The sequence below is a fragment of the Manis javanica genome, chromosome 4 (assembly GCF_040802235.1).
Source record: "Manis javanica isolate MJ-LG chromosome 4, MJ_LKY, whole genome shotgun sequence".
NCBI classification, from domain to species: Eukaryota; Metazoa; Chordata; class Mammalia; order Pholidota; family Manidae; genus Manis; species Manis javanica.
The window spans coordinates 148,387,624-148,408,500 of NC_133159.1; the positions used below are offsets into that span (position 1 = coordinate 148,387,624).

Genomic DNA, 20,877 nt, shown 5'->3' on the forward strand with positions numbered 1-20,877 from the left:
TGCCTAAAACAAGATGTAACATTAAGAAGTGCATGTACATCTTACTTTTCATGGAAAGTACATCATACTTTTCATGGAAATAATAGCAGAAAAATTCACATGCCACTCTCAACTATTTAATGAGAACAATACTTTGATGCAGAAATAATTGAAACATACTTATGCTTCCTCAACTATACATTTCATTCCTATCTAACAATATGCCCTGAGAAAATGGCAATACAAAACAAGCTGCTGATGAAAGAAATAATGGTGAGGATGATATCATTTATGAGTTTGATGTATCAGTATTTGATATGGTAAGGATGTGAAGTACAGATTTGGTGTTGACAAAAGACAATAATGGTGATAAGAAAATGAAAATCCTATCCCATTTAAGTGAACGACTAGACTGGGACTACACGGGTTTGTAAATCCTGACTGTACCACCTAGTATATAGTCACCTTGTACAGGCATAGTTATTTTTTCTGCTTCAGATTTTTTCTTCTAGAAAAACAGAATGAGACATTACATGTTAAAAAGCTTGGCAGAATACAGGGCCATCCAAAATCCTCAGTAACTCTTAGCTATTCTCATCATGCAGATTCTCTTATCTTTTTCTGTAAAACCAATTTATTAAAAGAAAACTGGCCCATCAAACTTGCGAGGATGTAGACGGCAGTGTAAGATTTAAAAGGAATAGTTAACATTGGGCCTAAAACATTTATTCTTGGGTGGCGAGTTGAAACCTTATTTTCCACTGGTAAGGGCAATGGCTTAATATTCTGTTCTATCTTACTAGCACAGCTCTGGGCAAAGCGTAGTGGAATGCGCTCAGTGAGAATGACTTCAGACAGCTTCACTTTTTTTTATATCTCAGGATGGAGGGGTTTCCATTTACCTAAACTGACTGTTTTGAAATGTGAGGTTTGGCTTTTTTTCAGTGATTTACATAAAAGAAGCGTTGTTGTCTTTCTACTGCTTTCTCCAGGCTCTGGAAACTCTCCCTTTCTCACCTTTACTATCAGGCCCTGCATTTCTCACATTTAATCCCTGCCTCTTGGATTTTGGAATAGCTAAAATTAGGCAGGCTGTCTGGGTCCCAATCGTGGCTCCACAACTTTCTAGCCCCGTAATCACGGAAAGTTACTTAACCTCCCCCGAGCATCGGTTCCTTTCACCTACAAGTTGGATATAATAATACACTTCAAGGGTATTCCTTTGATTATAAAAGAGATAATCCTCAGATCACTCTACAGGCACCGATAAAGCAATTAGTAAATGTTTTGAAGACCACAGTTGCAACCACTCAAACCCTGTTTACGTGGAGTCAAGGAGCCCTTTCACAGTGTAACGCAGCGGCAGGCGGCAGTGGAATCGGGCGGAGCCTGGAGGCGGGAGGAGGGAAGAGGGAGGCGGAGGCGGCCAAGACGGCGGGCACGGCGCCTCAGCTTGCCATCGGGAGTCGTTACCTTTGCTGAGCTCGGAGGGTTTTACCTCCAGGAGTTCCTCAGCTGTCCGGAAGCCGGCAGACACCAGCTTCACCCGCACCGCTGGAGACAAAGGGAAACTCACTAAATCCCGCTGCATTTCAAAGCTGGAGACCTGCGTGCGCAACCGCACGAACCGCGAGAGGCTAAAGTCCCGGCGACCGAACACCGCGCGCCCGCGTCTTTTCCGTCTGACGTAAGGCGGAAGGGGCGGGGCCTGCGGCCTGGCCGTGCTGGGCCTCGGGCTTTGCTGCTGTTCGGAGCCATACCGCAGATTCTCACGTCCACATCGTTGCATTCGTGATTCTCCCATATCCCATTAGTTTCCCCATCAAACGCACATCCTGACAATTAAAGATGGTTGGAGACCGCAGAATGGAGAGCCAGGCCGTATACTGCACATTTCCTCACCTCAGCCTTAGCCTGACAGTGGAAACTAAAGGCTTGTTAATAGTAACTATCTCCCCGAGAAGGAGTAACATACACACAGTGGCCAGCTGCGGGTTTTGAGTATGGATCAGTCATATAAGCATTAACCCTCATCCTCCTCATAGGGTTGTGGGATCCGCTCTTCTCGCCAACGGTTCTCCTCACCTTTCCCGCTCTCGCGCGGGATTGTGGGCCAGCCTCTCCCCCGCCCCCTCGCCCGCCCCTCTCCCCTCGTCGCGCACCCAGGGTCGCGCGGAATGCTCGGCGCCCAATCACCGCAGCCACCCACGCCTTCCCGCGAGTCCATCCTGGAGCTCGACGGTTTCGGAGATGGTTAGTTCTCAACGGCCTGCCTAGCTTAAGAAGTACCTGGAAAAGTAAGCGAGTAATGTCCCCATAGTGGGCTGGGTATGGGCTCCCCCGTTCTGACAGGTGGTAGTTGGGCTGCGCAAGAGCTCTTGCTCTGATGCAGATTTGAGAAGAGGCGGCTTCTAAAATAGAGAACTTTGGCGGTTTGAAAGGTGGTTTTGATGCCCAGGCTCTTGTTGGCGGAGTCGAAGAATGAACTTTGCAAACACTCAAGGTAGGAGAGCAAGGCAGAGGCTTTTATTTAGAGATAAAGGTAGCGGACAGAGCTCATGGCGCAGGCCAGGAAGGGACAAGAGAGGCCCGGGTTGGTGCGTTGTCTAGGGGTTTTATAGGCAGTTGAGAGACAAAGAGCTAGGGATGTACACCTGCTAAGTGGTCCCAAAATGTTTATCTTTGAAGAGACGTTCAGTTTATTATTAGTCTTCCTGGTTATTTTCAAGAATTTTACTTCTCTGATTTCCTCCCAGGATAGCAGCTTCCTGGTCTGGGAGCATATCACTCAAGGCTGCCTTCTTTGCTCCTGAGGTGGGCTGAATTATTGTCTGTTCGTTAAGAAACTTACTTTTTAACTAATTGAGTTTTAAGATGCAAATCTTATTTTTAAGATGGAATCCTTCCTGTTTTAACTACGTTGTTTTGGGCTTGCTTGCTTGCCACATTGCCCAGGTTGCAAATCATTTGTTTAGGGCTTGAGGAAGAAAAGCAGCACCTGGGTAAAGTCAGAAAAACAAGCTGGGCTCCCCAGCAGGCCAAAGCAAATCCCACAATGGATTCTTGCTTTGTTTTTTTCCACAGGCCCTCACGCTACTCTGTCTAAGCCCATGGTCCCTGTCTCAGTTTATGATGTCTTTCCTCGTCTAGGTGAGTGAGGTTTATTCTGGGAAGTAACTCATCCCCTACTTTTGGCGATGATTCTTAACCTTGACTTTCTTCCTAGCATAAAGGAATTCCCTAAATACTACAAATCCGAGCTCTTTAAGTAGGTAAGACCTAAGGAAGGAAGCCTGTTGAGCACTTTAGCAAATGCAACACATTTCAAATGCTCACAACCGTGCCACGAGGAAAATAAGGACATAGAAGCTCAGCAGTTTTCTTGAAGCACAACTCAAACCCTTGTACCATTTTTTTTTACTGCGACCTACCTCCAAATTGAGAGATGCTTTTGGTGTGGCAGGTGGGAAGTTGAATTCTAGAAGTGTTTGTCCCCCATTTGGTAGGTCAAGGAAAATCTGGCAGGATTGGTCAAAATGTGGTTTGTGTGCCGCTCGGTATACTGCTTAGCTTCGAGTATGAGTGACATCTGGGTACACAGTAGGCATTACATAAATGTCCTCAGGCAGAGTTTAGCTTTTTGCTTATAAAGCAGGCAGGAGCAGAAGAGATGGTGTTAACATATTCAGGAATAGCTTCTCGGTTAGTTTGGTCAAACTCCGTGGAATCCGTGGTGTTTAGAATTTTGTTTCATTGGCAGTGGAGAGTTAAGAAAGTAGTCAACTCTGTTTGTAGCTATACAATTATGTGCTACTCATAACTTACTCTTACCCGTGAGTTGCCAATAAGTATGTTTTTCATCATCGTTCTTAAGATTTCTTTTGTGCAGTTTGCTCTGTAGTCAGGCTTTCAAACGGATCCAGGTTTAGGAAGCCAGGCCCCAGAGCTCAACAAAGCTGTGGGATTTTTTATGGAAGGTGCACCTTCCTAGTGTCAAGCTCTTACAAATATTTTTTTTTTAGAGAGGGAAGACTTGAATGACTTAATTAGTAAGCCATTTAAAAATGTTTTCTGTTAAATAAGCGTTAATGTAGAAAAAAGTGCGAACAACAACATTTTTAGGTGTACATGAGACTTTGAAGAAAGGTCCTATTGAAACTGGATACTTCAGTAGTCTCCCAAAGCCTCCTGGGAATATATTTTATTTTCCATTACAATTTGAGGTTACTTGATGAAAAGTTTTGAGAGGCACTGCTATGGATACATAAGCATGAGCTTTGGAGTCATACAAATTTGGCTTTGTGTCATATCTCTGGAAATGACCAACTGTGAGACTTTCAACAAGTTTCTCAGTGTCCTCACCTGCAAGTAAAAGGTAATATTCCTTTTGGAATATTGGAAAGATTAAATTAATAAATATAAAGTATTTAATACTGAAAAGGTTCATAATAAATCTTATTTTCTTTCTTCACTTAATAGTATTCTATGTGTAGTATTCAGTTGAATCAAGCCTTATTGAATACCTAGCCCAACAGAAGGCTAATGCTGTGAGACATTTTGAAGATACCTACAGTTGTAAAGGGCCAAAGAAAAGTGGTTTTATGTAATTCATTTTATTTGACTTGATCCTATAGTAATACTGTGAACAGTTTACTTGGGTCCCCATTTAAGATTAGCACTGTGAAGACTGGATTACAATGAGGTAAGAATAAATAAAAGTGCTGTTTATGTGCAGGATAACAAGGCAGCCAAGACAGAGTCTCTTCCTTCATGTAGCCCATAATCAATCAGGATTATTTTTGAGTATGTCTGATTTATGTTGCATTTCCAACTTGCATTGCTATCAATAGGAATGAACTATTGCTGTCAGTATCTGTAGTTAACCTGCCTATTCAAATAAGCAGACATTTTCATGCTGACTGGGCTGTTCTCCAGACATGTGGGAGAGGAGTAATATGAGTATTTCTGTTAGAGTTGAGGAATTTATTTTCTTTCAGCCTAATGTCGGTCCCCTCCCTGCTTCTGACCCGAAGACAAGGGAGGAGATGTAATGAGATATCAAAGATCTGAAAGGGCCAGCCAGGGGACTCAAGGCGTAACAGCGCAAGACTGATGCTGAGAGGGCACCCTTCGTATTCATTGAGCAAATACATGTTAACAACGATAGAATTCTGTGGGGGGGACTTAATAGACAACCATTAACTAACTCTAAACTTAATCCTCGGCAGTCTCCAGTCTCCCGGGACGTGAAGTCTTACATGGTATTGAAACAATAGCAAGGGCAATTAGGTCACAGAAACTGTTTTGGTCTTGTTTGGTCTGTTCCTGATCACTTATCAGGAATTACAGGAAAAATAATCAAGTCATATATGATTATACATTTGATTTCTGTACTTGATTTATATATGAATCCCACACTTAAGAATATACAACTTTTAAAAATGGCGACCTTGCATGTTTAAGTTCTTTGGGAATAGGAGAGAGAAATGAGTTCTGTTTGCACTGGAAAGAACTCTGAGGCAAGGCTTAGCTTTAGAGGTGGTTAATGATAAAGCTTCAGGTGTCAGACATATATATTTGGAGTAGCAATATCAATTGGACAAGGCCTTATACACAGTAGTAGCTCAATATATATTTGTTATCATAAACTCTTGAAACACTCCTCTCACTTCTGTGATGCCAGACTTCTCATTTCCTTCCTACCCATCTGGCTTTTTTGTCTCCCTTGCAAGCTCATCCTCCATAACCTGGGCAGGAAATGCCCCAGAGTGGACATTTTGCTGACAGCTCTGTGTTCTTTTCTCCCCTCTTGTTCTCTCTTTCTCCCTTCCTCTTTTCCCCAGACCTTATGCCTTTCTGTTATCTTCCTCACATTTACTGTTCAGTAACCACGTATATGCCAATAATTCTTAGAATTTATATTTCTGTCCCTGACCTCCAGAGGCGAATATCCCATTGGCTACTGGACCATGCAAAGTCTCCAACTCAGCCTGTCTTAAACCTAAGTCATTATCTTCAGCCCACTCACCAAACTTTGTCTTCTTCCTACATTCCAACCTACCTGAACTGATTATCTGTCCTTCCATTTGCACAAACCAGAAACCTAGGAATCACCCTTAGCACTTTCTTCCCTTTCATTCTCCATGTTCAATGACAGCACAAATCCTATCAATTTTCTCTCTAAAATACTGGTTATGTTCATGTCTCCTTCTCTAGACCAAGCTCCCACCATTTCTCTTCTGGTATCACGAGAGCCTTTTAGCTGGTTCCTCTGCATCTTGTCTTCCTCTCCCCTCTAGTCTGTTCCCCGATGCTGCAGCCAGAATATTCTTTCTACAGTACATCTCAGTTCATGTCAGTCCCTCTTTTGCTTTTAGGTCTTAAGACCAAATATCTTAGTAAGATTTACAAAAAGCCTTGTGTCTTCTGCCTTCTGTTTACCTCTAGCTGAATCCTTTCCTTCTGATTCTCTATATTCCAGCCATTCTGGCCTTAATTCCTTTTGTGTGCCAGAATTTATCCCACAACAGAGGCTTTGCACATGCCTGTACTATTACCTCTCTGCTAAACTCAATTAACTACTATTTATCCTTCAGATCTCAGCATTCATTGACCCTTTCTCTGACCTTGAACCTCTGCCTCCAACAAATCCCCTCAAACCTAGTTCAAATCTCCCCTTTAAGGCTCTCATAGCAGCAAATGTGTCTATATGAGCATTTATTTAACATGTCTCTGTAAGTAGACTGAAAACTTCCTCAGAGTGGGGACCATCAGTGTTGTTTTCCTAAAGCCCATGGACCAGTGTATGCCTCAGTAAAAAATGTGTCAAAGGAGTTGGTTCTTAGATAATTGACTTGCTGCTCACTCCCTCTATTTTTATGTTTTGTCCCCTTAAATATGGTGGAAAATATATACTTGTAGGAAGTAGCTAATGGGTACAAAACAAAGAAAATACAGAAAATATCAACAAGGAAAAAAATCTCGAGATAATATTAACATTTCGGTTTATTTTAATCTTTCTACAAATTCCTCTAATGTATTCATTTTACATAGTTGTGGTCAAATGGAGAAGAAATGTGTATCTTTTGTTTTTCACTTACTATTTTCTGAAAAGTTTTCTCCCATGTAATTTAAAATTATTTGAAAGTTGATCCAATGCATGCATACTATTCTGTCCGGAGGCCTGTCTTTGTGATGAGTGCCCTTTAATTGGACGGTTGAATTATTTCCATTTTTTTGTTATAATGATGTGGGCGTTCTTCCTCTCCCCTTCTCCTTCTACCTCTCCACCCTTTCCTTTCTCTCTCTCTGGAAACATTCTTCGAAGTAGAATTGCCGGGTCAAAGAGTGTGCATATTTTCATTTTGAATCATACTGCCAAATGTTTGTATCACTTAAACTTCTACTAATAAAGTATGAGGGCTTCTTTTCCCACCTTCAACCCAGCATTGGCCCTTAACAGTCTTTTTTTTTTCTTTTTAATTGAGGTACAATTGACTTTAAATCATGATTATCTCTTATTACTAAGGGAAGTTAAAAATCTTTTCATATAATTTAATTGGCCAAATAAATTTCATCTGCAACTATCTATATCCTTTGCCAACTTGTAATTTTTTCTTTTAGTGCTTTTGTACATTTACTTTTTTTATTTTTATATTTTGGTATCATTAATGTACAATTACATAAGCAACATTATGGTTACTAGATTCCCCCCATTATCAAGTCCCCATCACATGCCCCATTGCAGTCACTGTCCATCAGATTCTACAGTAAGATGCTGTAGAATCACTACTTGTCTTCTCTGTGTTGTATAGCCTCCCTCGTCCCCCATCCCCCTACATTATGTGTGCTAATTGAAATGCCCCCTTCTCCCCCTTCTCCCTCCCTACCCATCCTCCCCAGTCCCTTTCCCTTTGGTAACTGTTAGTCCATTCTTGTGTCCATTCTTGAGTCTGCTGCTGTTTTGTTCTTTCCGTTTTTTCTTTGTTCTCATACTCCACAGATGAGTGAAATCATTTGATACTTGTCTTTCTCTGCCTGGCTAATTTCACTGAGCATAATACCCTCTAGCTCTATCCATGTTGTTGCAAATGGTAGGATTTGTTTTCTTCTTATGGCTGAATAGTATTCCATTGTGTATATGTACCACCTCCTCTCTATCCATTCATCTACTGATGGACGTTTAAGTTGCTTCCATTTCTTGGCTACTGTAATGTAATTTTTAATAGTGGTAAAATGCACATAGCACAAAATTTACCATCTTAACTACTTTTAAGTGTACACTTCAGTAGCATTAATTGTATTCAGTGTTGTGCAACTGCTTTCCAGAAATGTGTCTCACAAACCTGAAACTCTACCCATTAAACAACTCCCAGTCCCCCTTCCCCTTCCCCTAGCCAGTGGCAACCACCACTTCCTGAAAATTCCTCCATATTGTAGCATGTGTCAGAATTTTCTCTTTTGAGGCTCAGTAATATTCCATTGTATGTCTCTACCAGATTGTTTGTTTATCCATCTATGGGTGGACACTTGGGTTGCTTCTACCTCTTCTTGGCTGTTATGAATAATGCTGCTGTGTACATGGGTGTACATCCTTTCCCACTGTTTAACTGGGCTACTTTTACTTTAAAATACGTATTTTTAATAGGTCTACTTTTATTAATATGAAAACAATGAGTAATAATTTTTGTGCTTACTGTGGGCCAGGTATTCTGCTCATCTTGTGTATTTTTAGTTATGAGCTTGGGAGGCTCTAAAGACCCGTCAAAACACAATTTATTTTTGCTTTGGAGAGGAGACACTCCGATGAGGAAGGTGGTTTCCAATGGTGAGGGCCCATCATCACATCGCGGGCTGCGCGGGTCCCTGTGAATTCTCTAAACACGTGTGTAGGTGGGGGCGCTGTGGGAGCTTTTCGCTAGTTTGCTCCGATCAAAATTAGAATCAGTGTTTGTGCAACTGTTCTTTCACTTAAAGGTGATTGTTTGCTGCAGATTTGAAAGAGCATGTTTTATACTTGTCGGTGAAGCTTTGAACGAACGACTTATTTTTAGTAATACGTGGACTGGATTTACAGATTGTAGTTTTGCCAAATTTCACCTTTTTAGAGTTGCTCTTTCAGTTACGTGATAGCTGCTTTTGAAGTGCGCCAAACATCAGTGACGTCTTTGGCGCCAAGCACTTGAAGGAACTAAATTGTTTCCCTTTAAATCCGTAGAACGTCTTTCCAGTTTTTTGGGAACACTACTGACTGAGCAAAGACGCGCTAAATGAGATCAGCAAAAGGGGTGTGGAATATGTAGAGTGGCGCAGTGACTGCTGGTCATGCTTACACTAGGCATATATTTCCCAAGATTTTGGCAATATGCAGGTATGCAAACTAGTGCCTCCTGTTAAATAATAGTCTGGAGTCTCTATTCTAGAAAGAAGGGGAACGGTAGGCTGCATGAGAAAAGTGCCCCTTTCTTCATAGTGATGTGAATCTGAGGATGAGGTGCGGGGCACGCTAAGCAACTCATATTTACCTGGCAGGGGAAATACCATGAACATGAAGGTGGTTTTCTCAGGGCGAGCCTTATGCATTGCACTGTGGATGTGCTGATCTCTGCATTTTACCCACAAGTGGGAAACTCAACTGCATAATTTGTGGTATTTGGGGGACTGCATTCGCGCTTTCCCCTGATTCTATGTGTATGAAAAAAAAGGTTTGTTTTCAGATGAATTTGTAGTCTTTCATGGGAGTGATTCAAGGAATGCAGTAATGGGTGTTTGTAGAAACTGAAGTGGTGTTTGAAAACTAAAGTTCTTTGGGTACAAAGAAACTGCTCATATATTCTAAGATGTATTCAGACCTATCTTTGTTTTTTCTCTTTCAAGGTCTGGTAATTTTTTTGTTGTTCTAGTATATTTACCCCAGGTTCCAGTAAATTAATCCAGCTTCTTGTTATGGAGGCCTAAAGTAAGAGGTGGGGTCTATGTTTATTACAGCACTATTTACCATAGCAAAGAAATGGAAGCAACCTAAGTGTCCATCAGTAAATGAATGGATAAAGATGTGTACATATACACAATGGAATACTTTTCAGCCATAAGAAGAAAACAAATCCTACCATTTGCAACAACGTGGATGGAGCTAGAGGATATTATGCTGCTCAGTGAAATAAGCCAGGCAGAGAGAGACAAGTACCAAATGATTTCACTCATCTGTGGAGTATAAGAACAAAGAAAAAAACTGAAGGAACAAAACAGCAGCAGACTCACAGAACCCAAGAATGGACTGAGTTACCAAAGGGAAAGGGACTGGGGAGGATGGGGAGGATGGGTGGGAAGGGAGGGATAAGGGGGAAAAAGGGGCAATACGATTAGCACATATAATATAGAGGATGAGGACCCAGGGAAGGCAGTATAACAGAGAAGACAAGTAGTGATTCTATAGCATCTTACTACGCTGATGGATAGTGACTGTAATGGGGTATGTGCTGGGGACTTGATAATAAGTGGGATTCTAGTAACCATAATGTTCATGTAATTGTACATTAATGATAGAAAAAGTAAAGGGTGGGGGCTACCTTTCTTCTTGTGGAGAGCTTGTTGTTGTTTTTGTTTCAAGGTCTTATATGTTTATTGCTGTTCTAGTACATTTGTCCCAGTTTCCAGTAAATTCATCTTCTGGCTTTCGAGGTCAAAAGTAAGTGGGGGGCTACCTTTCTTCTAGTGGAGAGCTTCCTTACTTTTCCCAATTTTCAAGAAGCTCTCTCTCTTACTCCCTTGTGCATAGTCCTCTCCTTCCTCCATTTAAAACCTCGCTTCTGGCATCTGTTTCTGTGGCCTTCCTGCTTCCTTCCTGAGAGTCCTGTAATTACATTAGGCCTACCTGGATAATTTGAGGTACTCCCATCTAAAATCCTTGGTCACACCAGCAAAATTCCTTTTGCCCCAGAGATATATTCACAGGCTCCAGAGATTAGGACGTGGATCGTTTTTGGCAGTGGGGTGTTCATTATTTAGCTCACCACAGCAACCAAACCTGCAGATTTCAGGAGCTGTAGTGAGGTCACCAGAAGTTGCTCAGAGTAGGTAAATGAGCCCAGCGTCTGTCTGCTGGTCGTGTTCAGGATTGTATTTATGTGTTTATGGTTTTTGCAAATTTCCCAGTATCCAACTGTTACTGGGTAGCTTCTACAGTTTGGAGAACTCTGTTTCGTGACAGTGTAGAGCTTGCCTGATGAGAGTGAGTGACCCTTTGTGTCCAGTGTTTGGAATCTGATGGGGAGGTGTCAGGAAGCGGGGTTTTTTTTTTGTATTTACCTGGCAGGGGAAGATACTATGATCATGAAGGTGGTTTTCCCAGAGTGGGGTTCAACCATTGCATTCAAGATGTGCTGACTCCTGCAAATTTCCCCAAAGTGGGAAGCTTGGCTGCATACTTTGTGTCAGTGGGGGACTGTGTTCCTGCTTTTCCTTATCAAACTTGCATTTTAAAAGACAGTCATGAGTAAACTAGTTGTTGATTTGTAGTTAATGCAGTGCCTTGAGTTTCTGCACTTCACTCTATATTTAGCTTTTGTATAATTTAGTGTGGGTGATCCTTCCTGCTTGCTTGGTTGGTCGGCGGAATTGGGAACTGCCTTTTTCTCCCGAAGGCTAGAGGGCTGACTCCATCACCTTAAGCTCTGCATTTGTTACTGTAGTTACCAGGATGTGTAGGGAAGAGAAGAGGCTTCTGGGGAAGACTGAGCAAAGGAATGCACATAGGACAGAAGGTGGTGAAAACCTTAAGGGGCTGTCTTCAGTTTGTTGAGTAGCACTGTGAAATGATGGCCTACTTACCAAAAGTCTGGGAGTTTATAATGTACCACTTACACTTTCCCGAGCTGAGCGGTTCTATGTTCAGAGGGGCTTTTCACTCCTTTTCAAGAATGTCCCCTAAGAGCTGTTGCCTTAAATTTCCCGCCAAATGAGAAACTGGGCTACAATATAATCTCTGCTGATAACAGTGTTTTGTGTTTTCTCCTAGACTTGCGTTTTGTTTTTGTTTTCCCAAAATAACTTTTCTAGTGAAGTAGTGGTGTGCTTGTGATTTTAAAAACATCATATAGAAGGGCTCAACCTGAAAAATAACAGCTAACCTACCCTTTCTCATCCTGCCCCATCCACTCTCCTCAGAGCACTACTTTTAAAATTCTTTCATCTGCTTCTTCAGTTACATCAATAAATAATTTGTGTGTGCTGTATTTATACTAAAGGTTTAGCTGATATTTCCCATCTCAGTACTGTCCCTCCTCTGTCCTTTTATTATATTTATGGAACAGTTTCTAGTTCTTCCATCAGTTCCCTTAATAACTTTAAGTCATATCCTTTTATTATTTGTTGACTCCTCACTTGAAAAGATGAGTGTATTAACAAGGCTTTGGGATTTTCAAAGAAAATGTTATGATTTTGCCCTGTCCACCCATAAAGATAATTTATTAATGTTGTTGTAGACTGTATTGTTTGACACATAATTTATATAATACTGTGGGGTGATAGAAGAAAGGGCAGGGAGAGATGTTACTGGTAAGAAAATGTGCAGTATTTACCACTTGTAAATAGTATTGATTTGTAAATTTCATTTTCTTGTTTTGCTGTTTATTGATGTATATATAATTAATTACAACAGTATATTGTTTCAGATGTACAACATAGGATTTGACTTTTATATTCATTGCATAATGGTCACCAGTAAGTCTAGTTATCATTGTTATCTTACAAAGCTAATACAATATTGCTGACTGTGTTACCCATGCATTACATTACATGCCCATGACTTATTTATTTTATAGGTGGAAATTGTACTTCTCACCTCATTCCCTACATCCACTCATCCTCTAACTCCTTCCCTCTGGCAACCACCAATCTGTTCTCTGTATCTGTTGACTCTGGGTTTTGTTTTGTTTTGTTTTTTAGATTCCACATATAAGCAACATCATGCAGTAATTGTCTTTCTCCCACTTAAATTTTTCATTTTGTAAGTGTTCATTGCTAGTATCTAGATACAGTTGATTTTCATGTATTTATCTTGTATCCTGTGACTTTGCTAAATTTAGTTATGAGTTTTATAGGATGTTTTAGGTAAATGCTTTGCCATTTTCTGTGCAGTCATGTCATATGTGAATAAAGGTATTTTCACTTCCAAACTACAGCTTTTACTTATTTCTTTGCCTTATGCTCTAGCTAGGACTTCCCGTACAATTTTGAATAAAGATGCCTAAAGTAGTCATGTATTTTTCTTGTTCCTAATCTGAGGGAAAAGCATTCAGTCTGCACCATCAAGTGTATTAGTGTATGGATTTTTATAGGTAACATTTCTGAAGCCATCGTACTTGGCTAAGTTTTTTCTTTTAGTCATAAATGGCTGTGGAACTTTATTAATGAATTTTTCTGCACCTACTTCTTAATCAGTTCATATGATAAATTATAGAGACTGATGTTCTTTTATTTTAATTTTTAAATTATTCTTTGTTGAAGTATCATTCATGTACAATTTTATGTTTGTTTCACATGTACAATACAGTGGTTCAGCAGTTACCCATAATATTAAATCCTCACTCCCCCTCTAGGGCGGTTACTAACTGTCCACATATGAAGATGTTACAGAATCATTGACCGTGTTCTCCATGCTGTCCTACCATCCACGTGACAGATTTATATAGTGATTGCCAATTATTGTGCTCCTTTATCCCCCTCATCATCCTTGCCAGTCTACCCCAACTCTTCCCCCTTGGTAACCACCAGTCACTTCTCAGTGTCTATGATAGTCTGCTGCTGTTTTGTTCCTTCTGTTCTGCTTTGTGTTTATACTCCAAACATAAGTGTAATCACATTGTATTTGTGTTTCTATGCCTGGCTTATTTCACTGGGCATGATACCCATGAGGTACATCTATGTTGTTGCAAATGACAGGATTCTTTGTTTCTTTTTATGGTTGAATACCTTTCCGTTGTGTATGTGTACCACTTCTTCTTTCTCCATTCATCAATTGATGGACACTTAGGTTGCTTCCATATCTTGGCTATTGCAAATAGTGCTGCAGTTAACAAAGGGGTGCATTTAACTTTTCGAATCAGGGACTTTTTTTTCTTCAGATAACTCCCTTGAAGTGGAGTAACTGTGTAATGTGATATTTCTATTTTTAATTTTTTGAGGAACCTCTGTACTGCTTTTCACAGCGGTTGCACCCATTTCAATTCCCATCAACAGTGGAGGAGGGTTCCCATTTCCCCGCATCCTTGCCAACAGTTGGTATTTCTTGTGTTTCAGATAGGACCCTTCTACCTGGTGTGTGGTGATATTTCATTGTGGCATTAATTTGCATTTTCCTGATGATTTAGCGATGTGGAGCATCTCTTCATGTGCCTGTTGGCCATTTGTATTGCTTCTTTGGAGAAGTGTCTGTTCAGGTCCTCCACCCATTCTTTAATTGGGTTATTTGTTTTTTGGGTGTTGAGGCATATGAGCTGTTTATGTATTTTGGATGTTAACTTCTTACAGATATTCTCCCATATGTAGGGTGCCTTTTTGTTCTGCTGATGGTGTCCTTTGCTGTACAGAAGCGTTTTACTTTGATATAGTCCCACTTGTTCGTTTTTTATTTTGTTTCCCTAGACTGAGGAGACGTGTCCAGGAAAAAATTGCTCATGCTTATATTAAAGAGATTTTTGCCTACGTTCTGTCCTAAGACTTTTATGGTTTCATGACTTACATTCAGTTCATTGATCCATTTAGAGTTTACTTTTGTGTATGAGTTAGACAATCCAGTTCATTCTCATACATAGCTGTCCAGTTTTGCCAACACCGTTTGTTAAGGGGCTGTCTTTTCTCCATTGTATATCCATGGCTCCTTGATCATGTATTAACTGACCAAATATGGATGGGTTATATCTGGGCTATTCTGTTCCATTGATCTATGGGTCTGGTCTTCTGCCAGTACCAAATTGTTTTGATTACTGTAGCTTTGTAATAAAGCTTGAAGTCAGGGAGTGTAACCCCTTCAGCTTTGTACTTTTTCCTCAGAATTATTTTGGCTTTCGGGGCCTTTTGTGGTTCCATATGAATTTTAGAACTATTTGTTCCAGTTCATTGAGGAAAGCTTTTGGCATTCTCATAGGGTTTGCACTGAATCTGTACATTGCTTTGGGCAGGGTGGCCATTTTGACGATATTAATTCTTCCTTTCCATGAGCATGGGATAGATTTCCATTTATTGGAGTCTCCTTTAATTTCTCTCATGAGTGTCTTAGTTTTCAGAATATAGGTCTTTCCCCTCCTCTGGTAGGTTTATTCCTAGGTATTTTATTCTTTTTGATGTAATTTTAAATGGAGTTGTTTTCCTAATTTTCTTTCTGTTAGTTCGTTGTTAGTAAATAGGAATGCAACAGATTTCTGTGTATTAATTTTGTATCCTGCAACTTTGCTGAATTCAGTTTTTATTTCTAGTAGTTTTTTGGTGGATTCCTTATATTTTTCTATGTATAATGTCATGTCTGCCTGAATAATTTTCTAATGTGAAACAACTTTGCATTCCTGGGATAAACCCCACTTGATTGTGATGTATTGCTCCTTTTTGCATATTGCTGAATTTGGTTTGCAACTTTAAAATAATTAAAGGAATTTTGTGTGTGTGTCCATGAGGAATCATAGTCTGTAGGCTTCTTATATGGGTTTTATCTGGTTTAGGTATCAGAGTAGTGCTGGTTCATAAAATAGATTCTTTCCCTTCGGTGTGCCACTGAAGATCGTGGTATCACCATGAGCCACCTCCCCACCAGATGTCACAGGTATTCTAAGAACAAGCCATACTCAAAGTCTCCCTTCTGCCAAGGTGTCCCTGATGCCAAGATACACAGGTTTGACCTGTATCGGAAAAATGCAAAAGTGGATGAGTTCCCACTCTGTGGCCACATGGTGGCGGACGAGTGTAAGCAGCTCTCCTCCAAAGCCCTAGAAGCTGTTTGCACTTGTGCCTCTAAAGGCAAGTTATTTCTAAGCATTTGTGCCTCTAAACAAGTATCTCTGAAGATAATTGCTCTGTTTTCTCTTTGACATGTTTTTTAGCAGTGTTTATTGAGGTATAATATACACATAACATTCACCCACTACATAGTTTAATGATTTTTATACAATTGCCCAACCATAACCCAGTATTAGAACATTTTTATAACCCCCTCTAAAATTTCCCTGTGCCCACTGGCAGTTGCTCCTGGTTCCCATGCCCCAACACTACCATAGGCAACAGCTGAACTCCTTTCTGACTCTCTAGATTTGCCTTGTTTAGAAATATTATATAACATGGAATCATACAGTGTTTTGTGACTGCTTTCACATAGCATGTTTTTGAGTTCATCCACCTTATTACATTTATCACTATTTTGTTCCTTTTTTTGCTAAATATTATTCTGTTATTCTTCACTTTCCTGTTATTCAGTGTTTTACTCAAGCATGGAAACCTGGACTGACTAATTTATGGCAAAGGAATGCTAACTTTATTTGCTTTTTCTCCTGATTTTATACTGGTAAGAAAGGAGAATTAAGGCATATCTGGCTTGCTTGTTGTTCTCTAGGATAAGTTTGAGATCTGGACTTTTGAGTGTGTTGAAATAACTAGAGTATATTATCGTTTGAAACAGCTATTTTTCTCTACAGTGCAGCCATTTGTTTCAGGAGACCACCATCTTGTGTGAAGCCTTTCTACAGACAGTTGTCAGTTAAGTTGAACACATTCGACTCTTCTTTCTTTATTGTAGAACTCTCCTTTATTGTAGGATGCTGCCCTGGGATTAGACCCGGGTGTCCCTAAAGTCTCCCTAGCAATGTTTCTGAGAATCTCTTGCTGACAGCTGGAGTATGTGTTGAGGCGGCTTATTGCGCTGCTGATGGTGTTTCAGTTTCAGGGTATGGTTTATTCCGGTCCTTCCTAGCTCCCAGAAGTAGCTATTCTGAGGACTTTCAGTGACCTCCACACTCATGTTCACCTGTTTTTTACCAACTGAAGAAAAGCACTGTGAGAATTAAATGAGATAATAATCTGTAAAACCATAGAACAGTGTCTGACATGTAGGAGCTATTCTGTAAATATGATGTTAAACCAATGAATTAACCCCTAAGAGCCAAATAAATTTAAAAAAGCAATAGACTAGTAAAATAGGGGACTGTGGAATTGATAAAGATTTCTTGTCTGGATAAAGGAATCCTGTGTGTGTTTGAACGAAAAGGAGGCACATCCGGGGCAGAGGAGTGAGGGAAGTCGGAGAAGATGAAATTGGGAGCATGCAGAATGAGAGGTTGAATGAGAAAGGTGATCTTCCTCTGACACAACAGAAAAGCCAGGGCCAGTGGTTCTCAAGCTTCAGAATGTAAGAATTACCTGGAAAGCGTGCTAAAAGTTCACACACCCTGGTCTCATCTGCAGACCTAATTCGGTAGTTGGTTATGGCTTGCACTTTGAGGAACACTGGTGGGAAATAGCGTTCATTGTACCTTTGAAATAAAAAAGCAGCTAAATTATTCTCATTCCTGTTAAAAGAATATATGCGTGTGTTAAACTAAATTCATCCAAGTAGATTTGAAGATCTAATTGGCTTTATTAAGTGATTCATGAATCCAGCAGAATCCCCCTCTAGGGAGCAGAGAGGTGCTCTGGTGAATTGTACAAAGTGCAAGGTTTTTATAGACAAGAGTGGGTGGGGGAGTTACTAACAAAGGAAAGGAAGGGGTTGTTTCAGGCAAGGTCAGGTCACTTTCTTATAGGGGGAAGAGCCGGGGGTCTTATAATGCATACGATCCCCATTTTCTTTTAGGGAAGCTGGAGAGGGCTTATTTTATTCATGAGAGATTATTTTGTTGATGATGGTGGCCAGAAAGTTCCTGACTACATCTCAGGGGGAGGTTGGAACTGTAATTAGGTTTAAGTATTAGGCCCTCGTTTGGTGACTTGGCCTAACAGAAGTGACACCTTGTTGGGCCCACATCTTTGTTTTTAACAGGTGTGATTGGATTAGGGTTGTGGCTCTCAATTCTGTGAAACCCAGAGGCCCCTTTTATAACAAATGGTAATGTTCCCTTTACTATCCTGAAGATGTTAGTAGAAAACATAAGCTACCTTTACTTCCCCCACAAATAGTATAAAGTCCTAACTGTAATATAAAGGAGAAATAAAATGTTGTAATACAGTATTTTAATATATAAATGCTTGGCATGACTACACAAGGAAACAGAAATGTCCCCACAGATTTTTGAAAGCTGTCCCTTGGTAGTGGTGGCACAGTCACTGAGAACCAGTGGTTTAGGTGGAGAGGTTTCAACAGCAGGGTAGAGGGAACTTCACTGGTATGTGTAAAAGGAAAGCCAGGTAGTGGTGAGGACGTGGTTGTGATTTACATGAATTTGGAGGGTCCCAAGTTCTCCAGCAGTGCTGGGGGAAATGGGAGTTGAGGTGAGTGTTGCTGGATCAAGGACCAGATAGAGGAAGTGTGCTGTGCTGCAGTGTAAAGGCAGCAAGATGAGAGGGTTGGGGGGAGCGGGGGGAATGGGGCTAGTGAGTCACGTGGTTTCTGGGGTCTGAAAAAGCAAATGAACTGAAAAGTCCGATTCCCCTTTCTGGGAGTAAATAGACTGAAAGCCAAAAGAAATTTGCCCTGGTTCGAAACACATAAAATACCCGCAAGATGGAGCAACAACAAAACAGGTTTTTCAAATATATTATTTACCTAGCAAAAAAAGAGAAACGGATTAGGAGAAAGAAAAAATCCAGAGGGGAGAGGTAGGGATGTCCAGGGTGTGTGCCCGAGGACATCTGTCCATCCTCAGGTGCTCTGGGGCGCTGGGTATTAGCCGGCAGGGGCAGGGGCCTGAGCTGGGTGGGGTTCCTCCGCATTCTGTAGAAACTGGGGAACAGATTCGGAGGCTGGAAGTTTATCTATAGTCGCATAGTGTGGACAGTGAATCACAGCCAAGATGGTGGCCTCTCGGGCCCTCCGTCCTCGCAGTACTCCCCGCCAGCACGTGGCCAGACGCTCTCGGCGGACTTCCCGTGCCGCCTCTGCTGGCGCAGGTGCCCCAGAGGGACTGAACTCGCTTGTCCTTTTGCTCAAGGGGACTGCACCCGAGGAGATCCGATGACCTCAGCTTCGCTGAAAGTTGGGAGGAGGCTGGATTCCTGTCAGGAGAACCGTCTGATGTCGCTTTGGGCGGCGGGAGCCGGTCAGTCTTCCGAAGCAGCCTGTGCGTGAAGCTGCCCCGCCGTGACCTAATCCGGGAGGTGTGGGGGATGTCGGTTAGGCCTCTGGGCATTTTGGAGCCGCCTTCCCTGGAAAGTTACGCGTGAGTATTTGCTATTATCAGTACTAAGATATAGTGCGAGAATCTGGTGTTTCGGGTCGTTATATGTCGAAGGAGGCCAGTTAGAGGCATTTCAGGAATGACCCGAACCTTAGGGTGGTGTGCACAGCAGGTGGCAGTGCGGGGATCAAATTCAAGTCGCATTTATACAGCAGAGGGAGTACTGTGGTCTCCGAGGTGTTTTTTCTCAGAGAATTTCTTTCGTTGTAATGTCTGTGCTGATTTTTGTGATCCTAGTATGTGATTTGTAGTAGTTGGTGACTGCTGTCATTTTTTTTTTTTTTTACTGCTGACACCAACGCAGATTCACGGAGGGTCGTGGTCGTTCGATTTGTGGTTCATTTGGGTTTTTATGGCTTAATATTGTTGTGTAGGAACCTTGTAGACCATAATTGACACACTAATGTGGAAAGAAAATTAATTTTTTTTTTTTTTTTAGTAGTGAGACTACTGTGAGATCGTTTTTTCTGTCAACAAAATGTCCCAATGTTTGGGATCTTAGTTGGCCGCGTTGGGAAGGGGCCAAGGCCAAGTATACAAAGAATTTTGAAGATTTGGTATGAGAAGTTTTTGGTCATTGTTTTGTTTTGTATGATAACATTTCAGTTACAACATTTCAGATATGTTGGTGTAAGTAAAACGTTATTAAAATTAACTTCAACTGCTTCTTTTTACCACTTTAAATGTGGTTACTAAAGCTTTAAGTTACATATGTTGCTTATGTTATACGAGTACTTGCTGCCTTATGGAAAAGTTTCTAGGCATTGCTGTGTTACTCCGTAAACACGTGCTCGCTCTTCCTAGAATGCCTTGCCTTCCCTCATCAACCTGGAAAATGCATAATTCATTCACTTCTTATTGTGAAGCTGCCTGGGGTCCACCCCAACTGCCAGTGAGCCCAAGATGGACTTAAACATTAGGTACTGTAGGCACAGTGCCTAAGGCACCTTACTTCTTTAAAAATCAGAAGAGAAAGAATTTTTAGGTGGAATAAAATATCATATATATTATATCCATTTTTTTAATCAGTGCAGTCATACGATTTTGTTATGTTGTGATTTTGTTGTTATTTTTTATGGAGGAAAGGGCCCCTTGAGGGCAAAGGTGTGTAGGACCCTTCAAAGTCATAATGTAGTCCTGACTGAACTTAATTCTTACCCATTTTATTCGTGCTCGCCACTCTTTACCTATAGTTCTGGCATGTGTGTTTTCCCTACATATTGTGATCTTCTTATTCATCTTTGAATTATTCCTCTTAGTAACTTTAGTGGCTGGTACCTTCAAAGTTAAAGTGGTTGTGAATGAGAAGTATGCACTATATACCTGTAAGTAATGAGTTGAGAACTGATTTTTATTTTATCATTAGCAGCACTCATAAAAATTCAAGAGAATACTTTGTGAATGCTGAAAATACTGAGTAAGCAGTGTGGTTATCAGAAATACAATTTTTGCAGCATAGCAAAAAGAGCCTTTGAGTATCTGTGAAATCTAATCTGTGGTGCACACAAATAGTCCTAGAGGTCTC

The 20,877-nt window shown here is 40.9% G+C and overlaps 2 protein-coding genes, 2 non-coding genes and 1 pseudogene across 13 annotated transcripts in view; 4 read left to right on the plus strand and 1 right to left on the minus strand.

Moving 5' to 3' along the window:
- LOC140849101 (DNA repair protein RAD51 homolog 3) overlaps window positions 1-1,983 on the minus strand; it is a 76,209-nt gene extending 74,226 nt beyond the window's left edge. For 3 of the 10 annotated variants that reach the window (XR_012130661.1, XM_073235366.1, XM_073235367.1), the window contains exon 1: window positions 1,453-1,801. Coding sequence is in view for 9 of the 10 variants with exons in the window: in XM_073235366.1 (XP_073091467.1) it covers window positions 1,453-1,783 (331 nt within the window). In the remaining variant the exon portion in view is untranslated. Of the gene's footprint in view, window positions 1-1,452 lie in introns of all 10 variants that reach the window. The other 7 variants (XM_073235364.1, XM_073235362.1, XM_073235365.1 and 4 more) reach the window with 6 other exon arrangements.
- Window positions 1-20,877, plus strand: part of LOC140849100 (DNA ligase 3-like) — an 854,661-nt pseudogene that overhangs the window by 141,603 nt on the left and 692,181 nt on the right.
- Window positions 2,248-20,877, plus strand: part of LOC108404263 (inactive serine/threonine-protein kinase TEX14) — a 116,903-nt gene continuing 98,273 nt past the window's right edge. Inside the window, exons 1-3 of the mRNA XM_073236211.1 lie at window positions 2,248-2,482; window positions 3,064-3,129; window positions 19,107-19,334. Coding sequence (XP_073092312.1) covers window positions 19,282-19,334 — 53 coding nt within the window. The 5' untranslated portion in view covers window positions 2,248-2,482; window positions 3,064-3,129; window positions 19,107-19,281. The remainder of the gene's footprint in view (window positions 2,483-3,063; window positions 3,130-19,106; window positions 19,335-20,877) is intronic.
- LOC140849337 (U1 spliceosomal RNA) lies at window positions 9,496-9,660 on the plus strand. The gene has a single exon (XR_012131075.1). It is a non-coding gene; the product is annotated as a U1 spliceosomal RNA (small nuclear RNA).
- LOC140849340 (U1 spliceosomal RNA) lies at window positions 11,279-11,443 on the plus strand. The gene has a single exon (XR_012131078.1). It is a non-coding gene; the product is annotated as a U1 spliceosomal RNA (small nuclear RNA).